The sequence below is a fragment of the Cibotium barometz genome, chromosome 37 (genome assembly GCF_041138505.1).
Source record: "Cibotium barometz isolate CiBa-2024 chromosome 37, ASM4113850v1, whole genome shotgun sequence".
Taxonomy (NCBI): Eukaryota; Viridiplantae; Streptophyta; class Polypodiopsida; order Cyatheales; family Cibotiaceae; genus Cibotium; species Cibotium barometz.
In genome coordinates, this window is record NC_141082.1 from 40,636,120 (window position 1) to 40,659,604 (window position 23,485).

The window sequence follows — 23,485 nt, forward strand, 5'->3', positions numbered from 1 at the left end:
ATGGGCCTCTAGTAATGGGCCTATTATGAGATTGAGGAGCGTCCTCTAGTAATGGGCCTATTATGAGATCTTGGTTAGGAAGATTGAGGTGGATTCTAATTTTTCATGTGGTGGTACTATAGGTGCTTTAGCAAGTTCACATGTATCACACAAGGTGGACTAGCCTTTTATAGTGCTTGATGTTTTAGTAGGTCACTTCTTTATTGATGAAGATAGTGGCGTAGTATAGAGCCTTGATGAGGATATTAGGATCCCATCTATTGCTACACTTGGTCTACTGAGATCCAAAGCAATGTCGAGAACACTTGGCAGTGATCCACATGTACATAGGTCTACTAAAGCTATATACCTAGTGGTGGATAGGTTAAGATATAATGGGTATACAACCCATCATTATGCATGTATGGTCAACACTACACAAGAGGTACAACCCACATATTTTGAGGGGGCACTTGGAGTCATTTTTACATGGAAACTTCCAGGAGGAAGTTTACACGAGGATCATGCACACCTATAGTTTGTTTGTAGGTTTTAAAAATCCTTAAAAAGGAGTCTACATCATGGTCATACAAGATAGGGGGTATCTTTATCACATTTAAGATATCCAATGTTGATTTCTCACTTTATGTAAGAATGAGTGAGAGGGGGATGTGCTAGTGGTCATCTATGTGATTATCACAAGTGACACTGTGATGATGGCATTCATCAAGTGAAGATGCTTCTTAAGAAGAAGTTTTAAATGAAATATTTGGGTGAGTGCGATACGTTCTAGGTATAGAGGTGATACTTTCTGGGTATAGAGGTGATTAGATCTCATGATATAGGGTGTAAGCCAATATGAGTACCATTGGAACAGAAGTCCCTGGAGTAAAACACGGGGTTATCTATAGGCATAGGTGATCTCTTTGAGGACCCTACTATGTATAGGCACATAGTGAGAGTTTGATTTACATGACTATCACCTCAGGCTAGATTTGAGCTATTCGGTTGGATTGGTGAGTAATCTTATGAACACTCATTGAAAAGACTACCAATTATGAGAAAGTCCTATGATGCCAAGGTGTGGAAAAGCATCAATGAATAATTCTTCCATTCCATCATTCATAATCTTCAAGAGTCTATAAAGGGAGTAAGTTAAATGTAATCATTTTGTAACCAATGTTATATCATTAATAATTCTAGCTCTAGGTAAGTAGAGGTAGGGTCCACCAAAATTTTACGGCTAGCTATCTTTCTAAGCTTGTTCAAGGAGGTTGATAAATAGTTTAGAGGTGTAATATTTAGTTTCACCTTGGAAAGATAAGTGAAAGCAAAAAATGCGAGGCATGAACATCGCTATTAAAAAAACTAATTGAGAATAAAGAGATATATTTTGACTTTGAGGATGAAGAGATAAATTTTGACTTTGTTACTTGTGAAACTTTCTCTTATATCCAAGAAAAGTTTTGAAAGATCCATGCAAGAGAGATGGGGAAAATTGAGGCATGGGCTCTATTATGTTTTTCTTCATGCATTAGCTTATGCATTAGCTTGCACACACTGATCACACACAAACTACTTTTCTTTATAATGAATCCCTTATTCTTTTAACATTTCTAATATCTTCTCCTATGTGCCTCAAAATAGATTAAATAACTCATTGTAGCACACATAAGGCTGTAAATTGTGTATTGATTAAGTGGTTGCATGGATTAATATAAGGTTTGAACCTTATAGTAAGGTAAGGTTCAAAGCTGTTACTTTATACATCTCTCCTCCGATGATGTCACCCATACTTCTATATTTGTTCATCCTACATGGTGTTTGTGTATCCTGCCTCATCCATACACCACCCCTAAAGCATCCTCTTTCTCCCCCTCCCCCTCCCCTCTTCTGTAGAGAGAGAAAGATGAGTAGGGACACTCTAGCATTGTTTTTCTAGGCTTGACAAATAGGGCTTGGTCGTAGAGAGAAAGAAAGAACATTTTTTTGTGTTGCATAGGAGAGACAGAAATATCCTACCGTCACTGTGGCTATTTGAAGAGAGAGAGAGAGAGAGAGAGAGAGAGAGAGAGAGAGAGAGAGAGAAGGTAAAATAACCTCACATGTGTGGCAGATATTACCATTTTAGGAATCAATAGGTCCAACCTTTGGAATTGTTTTCTACATTAATAAGGCATATAATATGCCTACTCTCACCATGGTTTTTGTAAAAGAGAGAGAGAGAGAGAGAGTGCATGTGCTGTGGCATGAAGAGAGATCAAGGGAGTCCTTCCACAACTGCTTGACGAGAGATCGAGGGAGTCCTTCCACAACTACTTGATGAGAGTGAGAGAGAGAAAGAGATCGAGAAGGCACGTGGAAATTACCATTTAGGAACCAATAGGTCCAACCTTTCGATTTTTACTACCTGGTTCAAGATGTTGGATCAAATTTTTAAATTAATTAATGAAACAAAAAGTCTGGGGACATTCTCTAGCAATCATTGGGTGCAATTCTTCTTTAAATTACTAAAGCTACCAGAGTTGAGAAATGTGTGGTGGTGGAAACACACTTTGTCGGCTTCTCGTGGCTTTCTAGACATTGTGTTTCTCTCTCGAGAATGGAACTAAAGGGATTGGCATCCGAGGGCGTAGACGATGAGGAGGAAGGCGGCGATGGCGACGACGCCGATGGCGATCTTCTTCCAATTGGTGGTGATGGACTGTAGGACGCCGGCGGGGCAGGAGTTGCAGTCGAAGCAGCGGTAGTCCGGGTCGTTGTTGAAGGTATTGCAATCCGCGTCAGCGTTGGCGTTCGCCGGGCTCGAGTACACCGCGCCAGCCACCGAGAACTGGCACGCGTCCGGAGGCACGCAACACCCTTTCTGCGCCATTAAAAATCCACCATCACAGTGTGTGTGTGTGTGTGTGTGTGAGAGAGAGAGAGAGAGAGAGAGTGTGTGTGTGTGTGTGTGAGAGAGAGAGAGAGAGAGAGAGAGAGAGAGAGAGAGATTCATAATGTAATTGTTGCAACTTACATAGGTGTCTGAAGCAAGGTAGTCCACCGCTTTGGAGAGCAACTGGGTCTGGTTCATATAATTATAGAAGCACATTTTGGAGTCCCTGATGCAAGCTCTGATACGAGACCAGCGAGTTGTATCATTCACCTGGTTCTGCAGCCAGTTTGAGTAATCCCCTATCCTGTATTGCTTATAGCCTATCTTGGACAACGCCTTGGCAGTTGATTTGTGGGTCACAACAAAGGTGAAGAGAGCAAAGATCAAGAGGGCCACAATGACAACAAACATCAAGAGAAGGTATAAACGCAAAAGTATAGAGATTTTGAAGAAAGACGCAAAGATGGCCAAGAGTGAGATGGCCAAAATGAAGCACCCAAATACCAGAATTGGGAAATGCATGTATTGTAGGCATGTCTGAGGGTCTTTTGTCGCAAGCCATGCCCCAAAGCCTGCTATGGCTCCACCTATAAAGGTTGTGATGACGTTGAAGATGACGAGAATAAGGTTACTTATGCCTGCCATGCTGCTAAACTAATGATAATATACAGCTTAGAGGGGTTTCTCATTTCAACGTCACAACAAAAGAATGCTTTGTTTGCACTCCGATCATCTGCTTCGCAATCCACGAATTGTCCACACGAACGTTCATGATGTTGCGACCGCGTATCCCATTGCTAAGAGAGCAGTTACAATGCGCCTCTCCTCTCTAACCTCTCCTTCCATGTTGATATAGAGGTATGCATATACATTACACCAATTTTGATAAGAACTTAACCTCCCGCGCGTTTATACATTCCACCATCTTTAAATTCCATTGCGTTTTGTGTATACATTATTACACCACCTTAACCTCCCCGTATCATGTGTATATATTCCACCATCTTAAAAACCACCTTAACCTCCCCGTATCATGTGTATATATTCCACCATCTTAAAAACCAAACCTGAAAAGATGTTTAGAAAGTGGTATTCTTGTATATAACTGCTCATAAGATTTTAATATAACTATTTTATGTTTTAAAAAACCCAACTTAAATACGAGAGTCTCTAAACGTAAACATCACTTTGGGTTAAAACGTTGGCATTGAGTTACAACCTCGACTATGTAAATAAACTCACAACGTGTTAATCACTTGAACTAATCTAAGGAATTTACATATAAGAGCAATTGGAATGATTGATGTTTTGTAGTATAACATTTCTTATGCACTTATCCATGTAGCTTATGCTTTTTAGGATTATACCTTAGTCTTAGTGTAACTTAGCGAACACTACTACAAATCAGACATGTAGCAACGCTTTTGAAAAAAAAAACAAAAAAACAAAAGCGTTGCTAAATGCGTGCATGCATGATCCCCCTCCTTGCCTTTCTGTGTGTGTATATATGTGTGCGTGTGTATACATGTGTCTATGCATGTGTGTACACTACATTACATAACAGGAGATGGATTACTATTATCATTTTCACATCAGGGGATTAGTATTTAACACGATTAACATGCATTGAGATTGTCCCATGGCATGCAACATTAATAAAATCATTTTTTAATAGATAGATTTCTTTGGAGTTCTAAATTAAAAGAAAACATAAATAATAGAAAAGTCAAGATAATAAAGATTGGAGTCAAAAAATAGTGTCTATTTATAAAGCTATATTAATATATATATATATATACACACACATAACAAAAAGGTGTACATCAAAAATATCTTACGTTTACGCATAAAAGTTCCACCCTCGCATGAGGATATAGATATACACAACAAAAAGGTGTATATCAAAAATATCATGAAGCCTACACATTTCCTCGTTTTTGCAGTGGATTGGTCTTCATCACTACTAATGTGGTGGTTGTGCTCGGACACTGACACGCATCCTTGTCTGTGTTCACTTAAAATATAGTGAGGGTTATTCTAAGATCCCATAAATTAACCAAAAAACAAGAATAAATTATAATTTTGAAGAAATTATATTATTTACCTTTGCAATGAGTCTCTCTCCCCTCTTTGTCTCTCTTAAAATAACCATCAATATCCATCGTAAGTAGTGATGGGTGTCTCCTCTAAAGTCGAGTGTTCCCCATAATCCTTTGCCACAATAGGCTCCCTTCTCTACATGTGGAAAGTAATACGAATCATGTTTGCACTCTTGTAGTCTTATTCTATTGCATCCAAGTATTTTTATTCGTACCTCCCTTTTGAAAACACTCCATGTATCTTATCACAAACTAAACTAACACCTTGAGTATGGTACTCAAGAGTGTTACTTGTGAACCTTAATTTTCAAAGGATTGAGTTATTAACAACCACACACAAGTTAAAACCTATTTAAACACATGAAACATTAAATATAATAAATATAATCCCATCATCTTAGTAAAATCTAAAGAATATTGTTAGAACTTAAGAGCTTATAACACTTAATAGGGTCGACAGATGCTAATATTTTATAAGTAGGTAAGGATTTAGATTCATCTTCTTAAGGACACCACCACCACCATTGTCTCAATGTAAAGCTAAACAATATCGTCAGAACTTAAGAACTTATAACCCTTAGGATCGATAGACCCTTTTATTTTATAAATAGATAAGGATTTAGATTCATCATGTCAAGGACACCACCACCACCATTGACTTGATATAAAGCTAAATAATATTGCCAAAACTTAAGAGCTTATGGCATTTAGGGTTGACAGACCCTATTATTTTATAAATAGGTAAGAATTTAGATTCATCATCTCAAGGACACCACCACCACCATTGTTGATAGTCCATTGCTTTTTACCATTATATTCATGTTGTGTAGTGTTATTTAGGTCAACATATACATTCTTCATGTTTAATTTTTATAGGTTCTATTTGAAGGCACAGAGAGAGTGCCATGTTGGTGTCTTGGTTGGTGTGCTAACTACAAGGCCATAATTTGATAAAGAAGGCATATATGCCCAAAGCATATTATGTATAGAGGGAAATGGCATGAATCACTGAATATGAACTTCAAGGAGTTTCCTCTCCCAATATGTGGTATTTAAGGTGAATAAAATTGAAACATACTTATTGATTTATAAGCACAAAATCTATGTTTTCTAGGTTTGAGAATTTGTTTGACCACCCCTCTTACCTAGAGAGGTTAATGAGCACATGGTCGATAAGGATAATATTTCTTCTAGTTTTAGAGGTCCTCAAACTCATGGGACATGATGTGTTTATAGTAAATATTGAGATCCATCAAATGACCTTGATGTAGAGACCACAACATATTATCCTCTCCTCATCTTAGGCCATGACGTGTTTATAGTAAATCTTGAGATCCATCAAATGACCTTGATGCAGAGAACACAACATATTATCCTCTCCTCATCTTAGGCCATGAGTGTAATCCTATAATTGTAGGAAATATAGAGCTTATGCTTATATAATTTAACCTTAATCTTAGTGGAATATACCAAGCACTAATATAGATTAGGTGATACATATGAGGCTAATAGCAACACATTTTTATCACTCCCATAGTGGAAGACCAAGCCCTTCTGTATGCACTATCCATTTACATTCATGATGATAAATAGGTTCATGACTCATTGCCACCAGTGTCTTGCCCATGAGCATCTCTAAAATAAATGGAAAGTCCTTTTCCCATATGCTTATAGAGAGGCCACAAAAGAGAGGTCTAGGACTAGTTTTTATCATTCATTCTAACTCATTAACACAGGTTAAGTACAAAGGTTGATTACAAAGCTACATGCTTTGCATCATGTGAGGCATTGTGGTTAAGGAGGATTCTACTTCATATGGGAGTGGTGTAGAAGACACCTACAACACTACAATATATGACAACTAGATTTGCTTCGCCATTTCTCATAATCATGTGTTTCATGCTCACACAAAATACATTGAGATTTATTATCACTTTGTGCACGAGTTTATCATGTTCAGATAGGTGAAGATGGTCTGTTTGCTACCCAATGATGATGACAAAGAAGTGTGGGACATCTTCATAAAAACTCTTAGAAGCAAGGATTAGATGGAGAAACATCTTCATTCACTCGGCATCGAACTAGGGAGGTAGTTCACCTTTGGGTGGACATTGAGGGGGGCTATTGAATATCAATGCTCCAACCTCATAATGTATTGTTTAGGCACTAGCTAGCTAATGTTTGTATGGCCCCCATTATGAGGAGTGGTCATGGTTGAGATGCATGAGCCTGACATCTTTGTATTCACATGGGAATGTGGACTATGAAGTCATATGGTTTTGAGATGGCTTAGATTAGATTTGCCACACTATAATAGGCTAAATGCTACACTAGATCATTATCTTATAGTAGTCCACACATGTAATAGATAGACCGTACTCCTTAACACCTTGTCCTAACATTGTAGGGCCCAAATAGGGTCCACAAGGAGTCTAGATGACCGTAGGAGATGGAAAACTTTATAAATAATGTCTTGTACCCTAACTTAGTCTATGAATCAATTTGCAAACCCCCATGTCATTTCATATAGAGCCATATGTTATAAATGTGGATTTAAATAAGTTTTCAAGGATTATCTCAACACAGTGACAACCATCCTATTAGCCAGAGCATTAGCCAATTTGATGAATCTTAACTTGTTAAGTTTACAAAGACCTGGACTTATTCATACAATCCCCTTTAATTCCATCACAAAGATCTAGACCAAGATGAGGGAAGTTGCTACACAAACTTTCAAGGGATGCTAAGAAGATGAAAGCTTAGGCTTTAAAAAAACTCAAACCGTCTCTTTCCAAAGAAAAGAAACATAATGACTACACAAACCTTTTAGAAAAACTTAAGGAGTACCCCAATATCACATTAGAGAGCAAATGAAACAAGTCCAAACTATGGAAGGTGCCAGAAGTTGAACTATAGCCAACACACTAGACCTAGCACTTAAGCAAGTGGTCAAGTACAAACCATTGATCCCACCTAATCCTATCCTATACCCTATAAAACAACATGCCAAAGGTCTTCTAAACCCATGACCATTCTTAATAAGTAGCCAGCTCTGGAGCCGTTTCCCTCTAGAACCAATTCAACCAAATTCCTCATTTCTACATGTAGTGTAGGAGGATTAAGGTGGGAGGTGAAAGTTGGCCTTCCATGGGTCATCACTCACAAACACCACAATATTTTCTCTAATGTGAAAGGTGATTAGTTTACTTCAAATCCATCAAAGGAAATCCTTCCTAAAAGCCCACGTATGAGGGAATACAAGTCAAGTGAGTATGAATATCACATGAGAAACATAGCAAGACTCATAACCTTCTTATCCTCAAAAGTCCAAGTCTCGGATCACTTCTCCTTTTATATAAGAATTCTCAGTTTATCCAAATGGATGTAAGGAAATTAAGAGCCCACAATCCTAAAATTGAAGAAAAGAAGGATGATCCATGCCACATTGTGAGTTCATGTTTCATACCCAAGATAAAAGTACAGTGAACAGTTCATATAAACAAGCCTAGACCCTATTTGTAACCTCTATGGGGAAGCCCATTATTTTATTATGGGATATTTTATTTTGGATGCGCCTTTTATTTATAACAACTATGAGGATAAAGGTGTTTACTCAAGCTGTGTGCATTGGTATAAACTGTACTAGGATTAATGTATTTAATGAGCTGTGTGCATTCGCATAATGTGGTCAATATTAATATGTTTAATCAGCTTTGTGCACTAACTAATATTATTTTGGATGAAGGCAATGAGTGGCATATTATGTGTTAATCATGGCTGGAACATGTGTTGAACCAATATGAGTTTTTTTGGAAAACATATGAACACCTTTTATGGTTTCATATTTAGGCATCGATAATTTTGTAAGGTTAATACCTCATACCTTTGTACATACCAAATAGTATTTTATACTTTTAGTAGGCCGAAGAATTTATATTATTCCTTGCTATATGGTGGTCGACATAGCCATAGAAAGGCTGCCAAGAGAGTCAAGCTAACTCATAAATTCACTAGAGACGATGATCCTAGGAGACATTTGGAGGTATTTGATCAAGTTTCTATGGACCTAGGAGAATGAAATGAGGTTTCCAAGACCAACGCCTTTAGTCTAACATTAGACACTAGGTAAGGCTGGGGATTGGTATAGAACTCTCAAGGTCGAGGAACATTTAAACCTCACAGCTCTTAAGAGATTGTTCTTGAATAAATTTATGCGTGAAGGAGTCTTATGGGGTGTAGCATCACATCTACACAAAGCCAAGAGAGAAGAAGAGGAGTCGGTTAGAGATTTCATTAGCGATCATGCAAGCATTTGAACCCTCATTTCCTTCCGCACTATTCAAATAACCAACTACTAAATAGGTTCATCCATGGGCTTAACCCTGAAGTGATCTATAATGGCTGTCATTAGAGGGATCACCACATCGAATGAAGTCACAACAGCTTCCATCCAACTAGAAGATAATCAAATGGTCAAGGGAGCCAAAGCATCGGATTCTAAATATGTTGCTTCTGGAGTCATATGACATAGCACTTCTAGCTAAAGGTAACACTCTAGCAGAGATAAATTTTACAGATTTCATAAGGGAAAAAAGGCCAATAAATCTCCAAAAAATGTACATATGTACCCAAGGAGAGGTTCAATGGTTCTCAATCTATCGACAAGGGCATTCAATCAGATTTTGTAAGGGAAAAAAGGCCAATAAATCTCCAAAAAACGTACATATGTACCCAAGGAGAGAGGCTCAATGGTTCTCAATCTACCGACAAGGGCATTCAATCAAAGAGTGTCCAGTCTTAAGGGCATGCTATAATGGAAAATGTACTTTTTTGTGGACATTATGGTCATGAGGCCTCATATTTCCACACGCATTTGCAAGCCCTCACTAATTCTTCCATGAGGACATTATGGTCATGAGGCCTCATGAGGCCTCATATTTCCACACGCATTTGCAAGCCCTCACTAATTCTTCCAGACCTCAACACTTATCTTTACGTGCTCCATCATAGCCACAAGCCATAATGCCTACTACAAAACCTCAACCCAATGTTGAGCAAATGGCACATAAAAGCCTATCGTGAGGGGGATTTACAATACACAAAATATGTCATTATCTCCACCAATTTTAGGATCTCATCCTCCACCCCCCCAAGGATCACACCATTGAATCAAACAGGTTTCACGGAACCTTTTGAGTGTCTAGAATATGAGGTTGACTTGGAAAATGCCTCACATGTCAATGAGGACTCCACAGAGCTTTATCCATAATACTATGTAGTTGATGCTGCAAGAGGCAAAGTAAAACCATTATACTAGCTAGCTACAGTATGAAGATGTCAAGACATCAAATCTAGTGTTAAGATAATGCCTCTTCGATGCTATCATTGTCAGGGAACACACCGAGTCTTTGAGCATTCTTAACACTAGAGTTGATGTCAAGACATCAACTCTACTGTTAAGACAATGCCTCTTCAATGCTATCATTATTATCAAGGAACACACGAAGTCTTTAAGTGTTCCATCATAAACCAACCAATCACCTAAGTTACATCTTCCACCATGCCACCTACCACCTGTAATTGTTGTGGGATATATCATTGGATCAAATATTGCCCAATGAAAGTGGGGGTTTCAAATATAAAAAATTGTCCTACCATCACACCTCTAAACATGATTGGAGTAGGTGGGCAAACTCAGAGATCAATTTTGAGGAATTCTAACCCATCTGTGAATGCAATAACGAGACTCATAGCTCAAAACACACCTATTGTGGAAAATAAAGTAGAAAACCAAGCTACTTGAGTAACGGGATCCAAAAAGAAGAGGGACCATATAAGAAATAAATCTATAAAAGGAGGAAAAACAAATTTAATGGATCCAACAAGGGAACTTGGAAACATTTGACAAACCAGTCCAAGTGAATGATATTAATGAGTATTATGATCAGTGGGGACACACACACTAGTTCTGAGCAAACTAGAGACACTCAAACAAAACCTAAGGAGACCAAAAAGGAAGAGATGCAAGCCCTTTAGAAACCAAACAAAGAGAAATTTGGTCCATAACCCGACCTTGTAAAATAATTTGGAACAACTTTATGAGCACAAGTATATTATCACACATACTCAAGAGGAGTTAGAACCAAGACCAAAACTAGCAAACATCTCTGACACTGTTCATCCAAACAACCTAAAGCGGATCTTAACCCACAAGCCCTTGGATATACCCAGTGCCATTCTTGAGGTCAGGGAAGTCCTCCTCATGTGCTAAAGCCAAGTGATTAGAGGAGGGCATGGGAAGGGGATCCAAGTTTCTCACCCCCCTTAATGAAGCGACTATCTATCTTCCATCTACTCCTCTACTGGAGTGATCTTCTAGTGAATCATCTTCTCAACCCTATGCACATATTCAAGAACATAGTCGACATGCTTTGGAAAACCATCACAGGTGCTAAAGGAGCAAGGCACAAAGGGATGATCTACAAGGTGTGGATTGCATGTAAAAATTATGGGCATAGAGAAAACCTGATGGGAAGGTGATTTTGCCTAGAGCACCTTGGGTCTTAAAACCAAAGAAGAGCACTGCCGTGTAAAGGAATGCATCAATAAGTTTCTTAGTCTCATTGGTTGTATGCATTGCTTGAAGGGAGAATTCAAAAAGGATGAAGATCTTAGTGGCTTGAAGCCTCATGATTGGCACAAAATCTTACAGTGGTGTCGCTTACAACATCGCATAAACAACGCTTTTTAGGCATCTTTTATACTACGCCTTTAGTGATGATGCCTCGTCGCTTAAACGATGCCCATCATTTTTCTATTCATTTTCCCCCCATCACTATGGGGGGATTTTATTGTAGTGAGTGCTACCAATAGCCATTAAGGATTGCCTCAGCGGACAAAGACATAAGAGCGACAATATACAAGATTAGTGCATTGGTGGTACGATAGATATCAAAGAAGAAGATTACAAGAAATACGTTGGCACTAGCTCATCTAAACTCCATTGAAGTAGTTACACTGGTAGAGAAATTATTTCCAACAAGTTTGCTGACCATTCAATTGCACCTACATGTTCATGTGGTTGACGAGGTTGCTATAGCAAGTGTTGTTCATAGCCGATGGATGTTTTTCCATGAGATTTATGAAGAGAGTGAAAGATTTTGTTCTTCAAAAAGATCACCCTGAGGGCAATATGAAAATGAGATGGCTTGTTCAAGAATATCTTGTATACATATAACAAAATTTCTTAGTAAATCAAACCCACATATGCCATGATTGTGGACACAAGAAGAGGATGATTGACTCATTGGAGAAGAGTCTCAAGGACAAGGGCCTCAGAGAACAATGGATATGCCATTGCGAGAGAATATTAATAAATTTTGCATCCTCAACTCAAGTGCTATGGAGAAATGGATCCAGAGGTATAACCTAGCAAAGAGGGAAATATACTAAGATCATTTGAATTTTACAAAGAGTGGAACAAGTAGTGCATTGCCATACCCAGATTGACTCACACAACTTCTAGAATGTCCTTGTAGAATATGGCTTCAGCAAACCATACAACAAGCAAAAGAGAATGGCGAGGTTATGCGACAAGGAGGAGGAGATTGCATATGGTTTTGATTACCATGTAAGTGAGCTTTTATATGTACACAAGAAACTGTAAGACATAGTCTTGTATAAGTTTTTGTTCTTGATACAATTTCATGATCTTATTTTGCTTCAATATCAAAAATTTGGTGCACTTTGGGCATACAACCATCACTTTCGAGTGGAGAAAATAGATAAGAAGAGAACAACATTTGATTATAGTGTCACAAAAAAATTCAAGCAAGAAAGTTGTTGAAGTGCAAGTGATCTACGTAGTGAAGTTGGCATACTTGATTACTATGGAACCATACAAAACATTATCAAGGTTGGGTTCAAAAAGTTATATATGTTCATTTTAAAGTGAAGTGGTTCAAAGTAGTGACTCAAGGACCACAAGAAACCATGTGCAAAGATCAGGGCAGATTTGTTCAAGTAGACCCCACAAAGACATGAACAAACCAAAGAGACACATTTGTGCTATCAAAGCAATGTGAGCAAGTCGTCTTCAAGGTGGACTCAAGAGATCATAGGTGGTTGTCTATAATCCAAATTGATCCGCGCAGTAAACAAATATTTAAAGTTATGGAAATATCAGATGAAGTAGAGGTTCAGGAACCCACTCAAGAAGCACAAGAAACACTTATTGATCCAATTGAACAACTAGAAGAAGGATCAAATGAAGGTATAGTAATTCAACAATTACTAGCACTTGAACCAGAAGAAAACACAACAAATAATTCGAAATTCAAAGAAGAAATAGAAGAACAACTTTCAACACAACCAGCTCTAATGCTTGAAATAGAAGATGAGGATACAGAGGCTACAACTATTGATGAAGATTCAGATTGAGAGGTATTTTTGGAAATAGATATATTCACAGCCATGGATCCAATCAGTATAGTGAAACCGAAATCAAAAGGTATCATGTAATGGTAATTTCATCTCAACATATGAGGTGCATGAGAAACATGTTTGTTGTATGAATCATAAAATAATTGAAGGAACCATGAGAGCAGAGTTGCTTTCCCTCAGAAAAGTCTTTCTTGTAGTCACCCCTAAATTAACAGAGGATACTGAAACCCCTAAACTTTTAGCATATTATAGGAGCATTGGATCATTCTACCAATTAGAAACAAGGCATCTCGTGGGAGGAGAAAGGTAGCATGTGACATGATCGTGCCCCCACTAGAGGTGATGTGTATGGAATGAGGGTAGGGATGAAGGATTGGAATCAATATACTACAGGGGATGAGGAGGACTTCTTTGACATTGCTAGCATAGTCTTGTGTGACAATGGGACACTAGTTAGTATAGGCACTATGTATAGTGCAATTCATTTGTCCAGCATTGCTAGGAAAAGCGATTGGTAATTGCAATTCATGTAGATCATAAGGTTGTTTATAAGACAACAATGGGAAACCATGAAGAGGTAAGAGAAATTTCTAAAATGGACCCTATTCATAAATCTCGACATACATAGGTTTAAGGCATATCTTCAATAGTTTATATGTGTAGGAGCTCGCCATGCACTCAATAGACATGCGAACACATATTGGATTCCATGACAAGATGTTATCCATGCACTCAATAGACATGCGAACACATATTGGATTCCATGACTTGCTTGTTGCAATAGACCATTTAGCCTTTATATGCAGAAATGTTATGTGTGTTGAGCCCGCCGATGTTAAAGTGGCCTCACATGCCTTGTTGCCACTTTCTCAATTGTAAAAATTTTCTCTGATGGCAAAAAATACAACACTTATGTGAACTATTTTATAGTTAAATGAGTGTTTGTGTGAGTGAGGGAGAGAGTGTAAGCCATCCAATTGTATGTATTTTCAGCACGATCTGGGTTCGTGAAAGGTTCTGATGCAAGGAACTACAGTGTAATATATATATGTAACAAGAGATATAGAGATAGATGAAGTACAGAGGGGTGGAAAGGAATGTTGAGTGGTGAGATAACATGGGAGAGAGAGAGAGGGAGGGAGGGAGGGAGGGAGAAGCAGATATTGAGAGAGAGGGATAGAGAATAATAGAGGGAGAGAGAGAGAACAAGGATGTACGATGGTAGGGGGGAGAGAAACGGACCGGGATAGATAGAGGGAAGAGAGCATGACAAGAGAGAGAGTGAGGGAGAGAGACATGGTAAGAGAGAGAGGGGGGGGATAACATAGGTGTGGAAAGAACTGCTAAGTGGTGAGAAAAAATGGGTGATAGACATAGGGAGAGAGGGAGGGAGAAGGAGAGATTGAGAGAGAGGACAACATGATAGATAATAATAGAGAGGGAGAAAGATAGATCGACGATGAACGGTGGCATGGAGAGTGAAAGAGATAGAGGGGGGTATACAAGGGGGGAGGGGGGAGAGAGAGAGAGAGAGAGCATGTGGTGTGTGAGAGAGGGTATGCTGGGTTGGACGGGTGGGGCGGCGGGGTGGGGCTCGTTGGCTGGGTGGGGCTAGGCAGAGGGTTGGGGAGGGGAGGTTGAGGGGGCTAAAATTGTAGAGAGGACAAGGAGGGATGGGTTGAGGAAAAAAGCCCACTCCATGCCCACATCCCGAATGCGGCATCCCTTTCTCATTCATAAATGCACATGAAACTTTTGCAACATCCCGAATGCGGCATCCCTTTCTCATTCATAAATGCACATGAAAAAAGCCCACTCCATGCCCACATCCCGAATGCGGCATCCCTTTCTCATTCATAAATGCACATGAAACTTTTGCAACATGTATGTTTTTCCCTTTTGTAGCCCGATTTTGCTATGTGGTATACCTGTTGGTGGATAATTTTCTCAATCCCTCCACTCATGCTGAAACAAGACACTTAAAAAAACTAAACTTGAAAAGGTCACTTAACAAGCTTCCTAAACACTAATGTTACTAGTGGAGAGATTAAGGAGGCCTAAAACACAAAGAAAAAGAGGGGAAAGCATAATGGGAATGGGAAGATAAGACAAGAAGCCAATAGCCAAAACTAAGTGTTGACCTGTTGTGCCCATTCTTCTAGATCCAAGGTATCCAATTCATACAAAAAATAGGGCTAGTGCTTCCAAGGAACCCAATTTATCCATTCTATATCCAAGGTACACAATTTATACAAAATGATAGGGCCAAGGCTTCCACCCTCCTAACCCTAATCCTAAATGCCCAAGGCCCACACTTTGCCATCCACATTGGGCCCTTTTTTCACCACCACAAAAGATACCAACCATAGTCCCAAAAAGGCATATAAATGTGCTCCAAAATCCTAAAAAGTGGGATTACCATGGTCATCTACAACCCACTACTCAAACCATTCAGAGCATGCCAAGTAATGCAACTTCAAGTACAACGCATACTAAATGTAACTGAAAATACGACCCAATAAGTGCAAACAAAAGCAGATCAAGGGTTCTTATGGAGAACAGGTATCCTAATGGCTCTCACACCAACTCTCACTGGTTGTGTAGCATGTTCCTTCTTATGCACCGAGTGCTCATCTCTTCTAGATGACACACTTAGCTCCTAATGACTAAACTCACCCATCATCACAAACATCCAAAACCAATTCTGTATGCACTACTTGGATTATCATCCCAATTACAAAGCATAACCACACAGGCCTCTAAAAATTACAAGACATAAAGCATCCAGATGGTCGATGACGTGCCCACACATGGAGAGGTTGAGGTAAAGGTAGAAATTTTGAGGTTATTGATAAAAAAAAAGGAAGGAAAAGAAGGGGGGATGGTGTGTAATATAGTAAAAAGAGGTGGAAGGTAATAAAGAAAAAATGCAAGGGATGGTGTAAGGGTTAGGGTCCACAAACTCGGCTGCACTCAAGGAGAGCCACCGAGTTCTGTCAAAATGGCCATAAAAAGCTTGTACGCTTGATAATGGTCAATCTCTTCTCTATGGCAGTTAGCTCTACTGCAAAACGGCCGAGTTGGACTCTCTGACCAGGCTCTTCTCTACGACGGCAGCCAGCTCCACTGCACTTTACGACCGAGCTAGGCAGCTCGGCACCCGTGCTTTGTTTATGGCCATCGCCTTCAGTTGACGAGAGCCGCTACGTTAGCTGCTCTTTGCTGAAGTCGCACGTCACTGCTTCCCGAATGAAGCCCAAATGGGGCCATTGATTCTCCTACCAGAGGCACTGCTCGACTCTGAAGGGGCCCAGGTGTGGCCAACTCTTGTCAAGGACCCTTTGGCCATTTATTAAGCTACCAGTGGCACTGCTTGACTCTGAAGCGGCAAGGCCAGGTATGGCCAACTCTTGTCGCGGACACTTTGGCCATGCCCAGCAAGTTGGGGGTGCTATTGTGTTATCTCGAGGATGTCCAACCCTGCTACAAAGTCGCCTAGCCCACCATAGTTGCTTGCACTTGCTCTCGGCAACCTCCAAACGGTCGTTTTTCCCCACATTGGTTACCATCATTTGTTGCTCCCAGTACATTGGCTTGCACCGCATCGTGACACTAGGGCATCTTCTTTGCATGTCATTGTTCATTTAGCCACCACACAGCTCTGAGATGGTTTGTGTAGGTGGTAACTCCTCCAAGGAGTAGTGCCTAGAGGGGTGTAACCTTGCTTGCTTGACAACTCCACGGAGCCTTCGAAAAGGGCTTAAGGAGGCCTAAATCACCAAAGGGAGAGCATAACGGAAAAGCGAACGACAAGTTAAGCCAATAGCCAAAACCAAGTGTTGATGTGTTGTGTCCATTCTGTCAAGGTACCCAATTTACACAAAAAGAAAGAGGCCAATAGGTGTGTCAACACCTCCTTTTTTTGTGACGAAAATCTACCGACCTCGAGAAGCATGCCGAACAGAAATTAGAGATGCAAGAGAGAAACACATGATTGGGTACCAATTGCCACTGCAAGCGTGTGCCAAAAGCATCCCCACTTCAATATTTATAGTTTTTAGTACTTACAAAAATAGGTTACAAGGCTATTTTTTCCCTTGCTTGCTCTAGAAGCTTTCTTTTAGAAAACATTGGATAAAATATATGAAAAATCTCTTCCGTGATAGTCCTCTCGGTTGAGAAGACAACCATCCTTGGTTGTAAATATCAATGCACACAGGTAATTAAACACATTAACCATTCCCATGTGTAAGCAAAGATCGCATAGGCGTCCCTATTTGACCATAGAGGTTATGACTAACATACCCTCTTGGTTGATCTACATACTTCACATTTGGCATCACACAGTTAATCGGATCCACTCCCGCATTGGATTCACTCACAATGTCTTTACATGCACCGCACATGTCTTAGAGTTGGTCAGATTCACTCACAATCAAACTCACACAATCTTTACACGCTTCACACGTATGTTAGAGTTGACCAGATTCACTCACAATTAAACTCACACAGTCTTTACACACGTCACATGTGTGTTAGAGTTGATCCAATTCACTTACAATCTTTACACACATCACACATGTGTTAGAGTTGATCAGATTCATTCACATATCAATTTATCAATTAATATGCATGTTCGACACGTATCACAACTAGTTGGATTCACTCAAAACCCACTTGGCCTCTAAAGAATTAATCAGATTCTCTTCTAATTCTTATACCACACTTGGGTCACCGGAGATAAATAGTCATTTTATTACTGATCAGGTATGGCTCAGAGGTTCTCATGGATATGAAACACCTCAAATAGACTCATAGTTCATTGAGGAACACCTGAATCCAATCGAATAAATCTAAGATTCACTTTATTTGTACGAAATAAAGTGCAACACTAAGATCAAGATGTTAATAGGTTAGTTCAAATCCATCTTGAATTGCAAATTTGGAATATAAATTTTGTTTTTCCAAGGTTCTGGCAAAATAATTTAAGACTAGAAAAACATGCATAAATATATATTTTATTTGTTAGCTTAATGTAAAACGAGGTGATGAAAAATAGATAACAGGTGCATTTGAAACTTATTAAAAGTTGCTACAAAAATAAGCTTAAATAACAAATATTAAATAAAACTTGATGATGTAAAATAGAATGCAAAAGTAAGAAGGTCTTACTTTGATGTATTGTTGACTACAAAATGAAAAAATTAAGAAAAATAGAAAATTAAAAAAATCGTAAATAACTTAAAATTTAATCATTCGATGAAGATGAGGACTAATCGTGTTTGTGTAAGTCGAGCTGAAAGTTATCGGAAGCTCAATCCGACTCCATGGTAGAGATCATTGGTAGAACTGGCACATCATGCTTAACAACTCATATAACAACATGCCTACCCTCATGCACAAACTAAGTCTATAAACTAGTTAAGTAAAATGGTCATAAACATGTGCCACCTTCGTGATCCACCTTGCAACCCTACATACATGGTCAAAGCATACCCATGCCTACCTCAAATCAACATTCCCATAGTGATGCATATTACTCACAAGGTTGAAACCCGATGATGGTACAATATTTGATATTTCAAAATACATAGCAATGCTCGTGGTCTTTTCTTCCTTGTCCTCATAATATAATCCTATGTAAGAACTAATATGCACATTATTTTTTCATCTCGAGTATGCTTGACTCTGCATCACTTGAGCGACCACCATGCTTTGAAGCCTTAACCATTCTATTGAACCTAACTTGGAGGAAAGAACTATTAACATTAGATGGAGAAAAGTTCACTCAAAAAATTTTGAAGTATATAGATTCTTGAAGCCTTTACCTCTATGCTTGAATGAGAAGTTGCATGTGTTCTAAAAGACTTGCAAGCTCTACTCATGGTCCAATTTGATTTTCCATTATACTTGGTGTTCTCACCACTACATCCATGACAAGGCGCTTTGCAATATTCATTTGAATTTTACGTGTTTTATAGGATGATAAATCAAAATTTTCCTCCTTAACTAGCTCCTTAGTCCTATGATGGCAACTCTTGAAGTTCCTTTTTGGATTGCATGTTGATACACATCTTGGTGTATCGTCAACCTCCTTGAATCTCCATGGGAAGGCATGCAGTAGTATATTGTAGCCTCACAAGATGCAATGTAAATAGTCGTACTTTTGCAGAAAAAACATTCCAACCAACGATCCAAAACCATGGGTAGAAATCCCCACTTGGGGTACTTTCTTTGTTTTTTTTTTCAACTCTAGAGATTTGGCTAGTTGTATATCTTATGTGTGAAATATCTACAAACACATCACTGCATGACAATTTGTTTTGCCTTGCCACCATTGATTATTAATCTTTCGCATAGACTATTTGTGCATTAAAAAACCCCTCCATAATAGCTCTGCCTCACAATGGTAGAGAACTTTATAGTGTATTCATCGGCCTTTGGAACCAAACTGAGGGTCATTGAAGGTTATTTAGTTAGAGATCCACCACCTCTATAGACCGTGATGGAGAATCTTCTGTGAGATCCATGAAATCTTTTTGAACATTTGGAGGAAACTTCTCACCCTCACTTGATGGAATCACTAGATATCTATTTGATAATTGCTCGTCAAAAACATACACAATAGAGAGGGAGGTGGTCTTTCTTGGATACAATTTCATTAGGTGATTTGGGTTATCTTGTAACAACTCACAGATGGAATCACTATATATCTATTTGACAACTACATATAAAAAACATACACCAGTAGAGAGGGAGGTGGTCTTACTTGGATGCAATTTCATTAGGTGATTTGGGTTATCTATTACCTAACAAAACGACAAAGACACTAAGAGAAGAATTTGGATTTCTAAAAAGAGGAAATTGTAACTCCTAGTCTTTCAAGAATTTTGTCCTGCACAGGCAAAAGATACCATGTGGTCATTTTTGAAGGAACCAAAGAATACTAATATAGCAGAGGAAACCATTGCAAAAACAAAAGCTTACACAGCTCATAGCACAATATTATGTCCAAAAATGTGAGAAAGATAGAGTTAGAAAATGTGGGAGAGATAGGGTTGTTAGAGAGGTACTTAAGCTAAATGAAATTTGATAAAATTTTGAAAATTTTAAGAAAATTTGATAAATCTGAAAGAATTTACAACAAGAACAATGAGTAGCAGTATTTGAGATGCATTAACTAGTTATTCCTCAATTAGTAGATTTTATTCTGTTGATTTGATTTTTGTTAAAAATAATGATTCATAATAAGAAAGCATGTATTTTAATGTGGTTTAATGAAATTGAACACTCTTATTTTTCATAGAAACTAAAAAAATACAAGGTTAATGTTTTTGAAAAAAAACACAAGGTTCTTTGAAAAAAAAGGAGAGGACGTGGGAGAAGAAAGGCGGTCACTCATGGGGTTTTTTGTAAGCGAGAAGAGGGAGGTGGGAGGCACAAGGGTGTGGCCACAACCTACCCAAAGGGGGTGGGTTGTGGTGTGCACTCGCCACCACCCCCGACCATTGGGTGTGTCCTTCTAAAATAGGCGATACCCCTTATAAAGCAAGCTCGCCTATTTTGAAACCCCTTATAGTGGCTTGAAACCTCATGATTGGCACAAAATCTTACAGTGGTGTTGCTTACAACATCACATAAACAACGCTTTTTAGGCATCTTTTAAATGATGCCTTTAGCGCGATGATGCCTCGTCGCTTTTTAGGCATCTTTTATACGATGCCTTTAGCGATGATGCCTCATCGCTTAAGCGACGCCCATCATTTTTCCATTCATTTTCCCCCCATCACTATGGGGGGATTTTGTTATAGTGAGTGCTACCAATAGCCATTAAGGATTGCCTAAGCGAAGACATAAGAGCGATAATATACAAGATTAGTGCAGTGGTGCTATGGTGGATATCAAAGAAGGAGATACTTAGAAATACGTTGGCACCAGCTCATCTAAACTCCATTGAAGGAGTTACAATGGCAGAGAAATTCTTTCCAACAAGTTTGTTGACCATTCAATTGCACCTACATGTTCATGTGGTTGACGAGGTTGCTATAGCAAGTGTCGTTCATAGCAGCCGATGGATGTTTTTCCTCATGAGATTTATGAAGACACTGAAAGATTTTGTTCGTCAAAAAGATCGCGCTCAATAAATCAGACCCACATATGCCACGATTGTGGACACAAGAAGAGGATCATCAGCTCATTGGAGAAGAGTCTCAAGGACAAGGGCCTCAAAGAACAATGGATATGGCATTGCGAGAGAAGATTAATAAATTTTGCATCCTCAACTCAAGTGCTATGGAGAAATGGATCCAGAGGTATAACCTAGCAACAAAGAGGGAAAGATACTAAGATCATTTGAATTTTACAAAGAGTCGAACAGGTAGTGCATAGCCATACCCAGATTGACTCATGCAACTTCTAGAATTTCCTTCTAGAATATGGATTTAGCAAACCATACAACAAGTAAAACAGAGTGGTGAGGTTATAAGTGACGAGGAGGAGGAGATTTCAAGTGGTTTTGATTACCATGTAAGTAAGCTTTTATATGTACACAAGAAACTCCAAGACATAGTCTTGTATAAGTTTTTATTCTTGAAACAATTTCATGATCTTCTTTTGCTTTGCAGTATCACAAATTTGGTGCACTTTGGTCACGCTTCCATCACTTTCGAGTTGAGAAAATAGATAAGAAGAGAACAACATTTGATTATAGTTTCAAAGAAAATTTCAAGCAAGAAAGTTGTTCAAGAGCAAGTGATCTAAGTAGTGAAGTTGGCATACTCGATTACTATGGAACAATACAAGACATTATCAAGGTTGGGTTAATCAAAAAGTTTTATATGTTCATTTTAAAGTGAAGTGGTTCAAGGTAGTGACTCAAGGACCACAAGAAACCATGCACATAGATAAGAGCCGATTTGTTCAAGTAGACTCCACAAAGACATGAACAAACCAAAGAGACACATTTGTGCTATCAAAGCATTATGAGCAAGTCGTCTTCAAGGTGGACCCGAGAGATCATAAAGTGGTTGTCTCTAATCCAAATTGATCTGCGTAGTAAACAAATATTTGAAGATATAAAAATATCAAATGAAGTAGAGATTGAGGAACCCACTCAAGAAGCACAAGAAACACTTATTGATCCAATTGAACAACTAGAAGAAGGATCAAATGAAGGTATAGTAATTCAACAATTACTAGCACTTGAACAAAAGAAAACAAAACAAATAATTCAAAATTCAAATAAGAAATAGAAGAACAACTTTCAACACAACCAGCTCTAATGCCTGAAATAGAAGAGGACGATAGAGAGGCTACAACCATTGATGAAGATTCAGATCGAGAGGTATTTTTGGAGATACATATATCCAGAGCCATGGATCTAGCTGAGGATAAGAGAGTCAATGATGAGCTATAACATCTTATTTGATTTTTATTTACTAAGAAATGCTTGGTTTTTTTCATTGTTTTCTTTTTTTGTACACTTGAAGTTATTTAAGAAGTCACAAAAAAAAAAGTGCTTTTCAATGCTTATACTACCGACTCTTATTTCAATGCACTTTTCGACACTTGTTTTGATGTATATTTTTGCCTCGTATTTTGATGGTCATTTTGACTTTTTTTAACGTTTATATTATCGACAGGTATTTTGACGATGCGACCACCTTTGAATTTGTGTTGTTGGCAAGTGGCTAAAAGCATGCATTGTAGCTCGTGAACTCAAGGCGATGTCCCCAATGAGCATGTCTTGGATGGATAGGTCTTTCAATGACACGATGTACATAAATTTATAGGCCAATGAGTTTTGGGAGGAGGATGTATTTCTTACTTGTCTCTTGGTGGTTGGACTTCCCTCATGGAAAGTATCCTACAAAAAGAGCGAGCAAAATTTATACTAAAACCAAATAAAAGGATAGTCAACCAAGCTACCAAAGTAAGTGTGTTTTAAGAAAGGATGAACGATGTTCACCCACTCAATGTAAAAATACACAACCATTGGTTTTATTTCATAGGAAAGAAGAATTAGAAGTACTCAAGAAAATAAAACTGGTATCCGCAAGAATGAGGACTCACTGCCCCATTTCCACAA

At 38.6% G+C, this 23,485-nt stretch overlaps 1 protein-coding gene across 1 annotated transcript; it reads right to left on the bottom strand.

The window, feature by feature from the left end:
- Nucleotides 1-2,587: 2,587 nt before the first annotated feature.
- On the bottom strand, nt 2,588-3,609 carry LOC147617273 (tetraspanin-8-like). The gene is made up of 2 exons (XM_086776374.1): nt 2,999-3,609; nt 2,588-2,845 (listed from the first exon to the last, which is right to left on the bottom strand). The coding sequence occupies exons 1-2, from the start codon at nt 3,500-3,502 to the stop codon at nt 2,588-2,590; spliced, it is 762 nt and encodes a 253-aa protein (XP_086632500.1). The 5' UTR covers nt 3,503-3,609.
- Between the last annotated feature and the right edge of the window lie 19,876 nt (nt 3,610-23,485).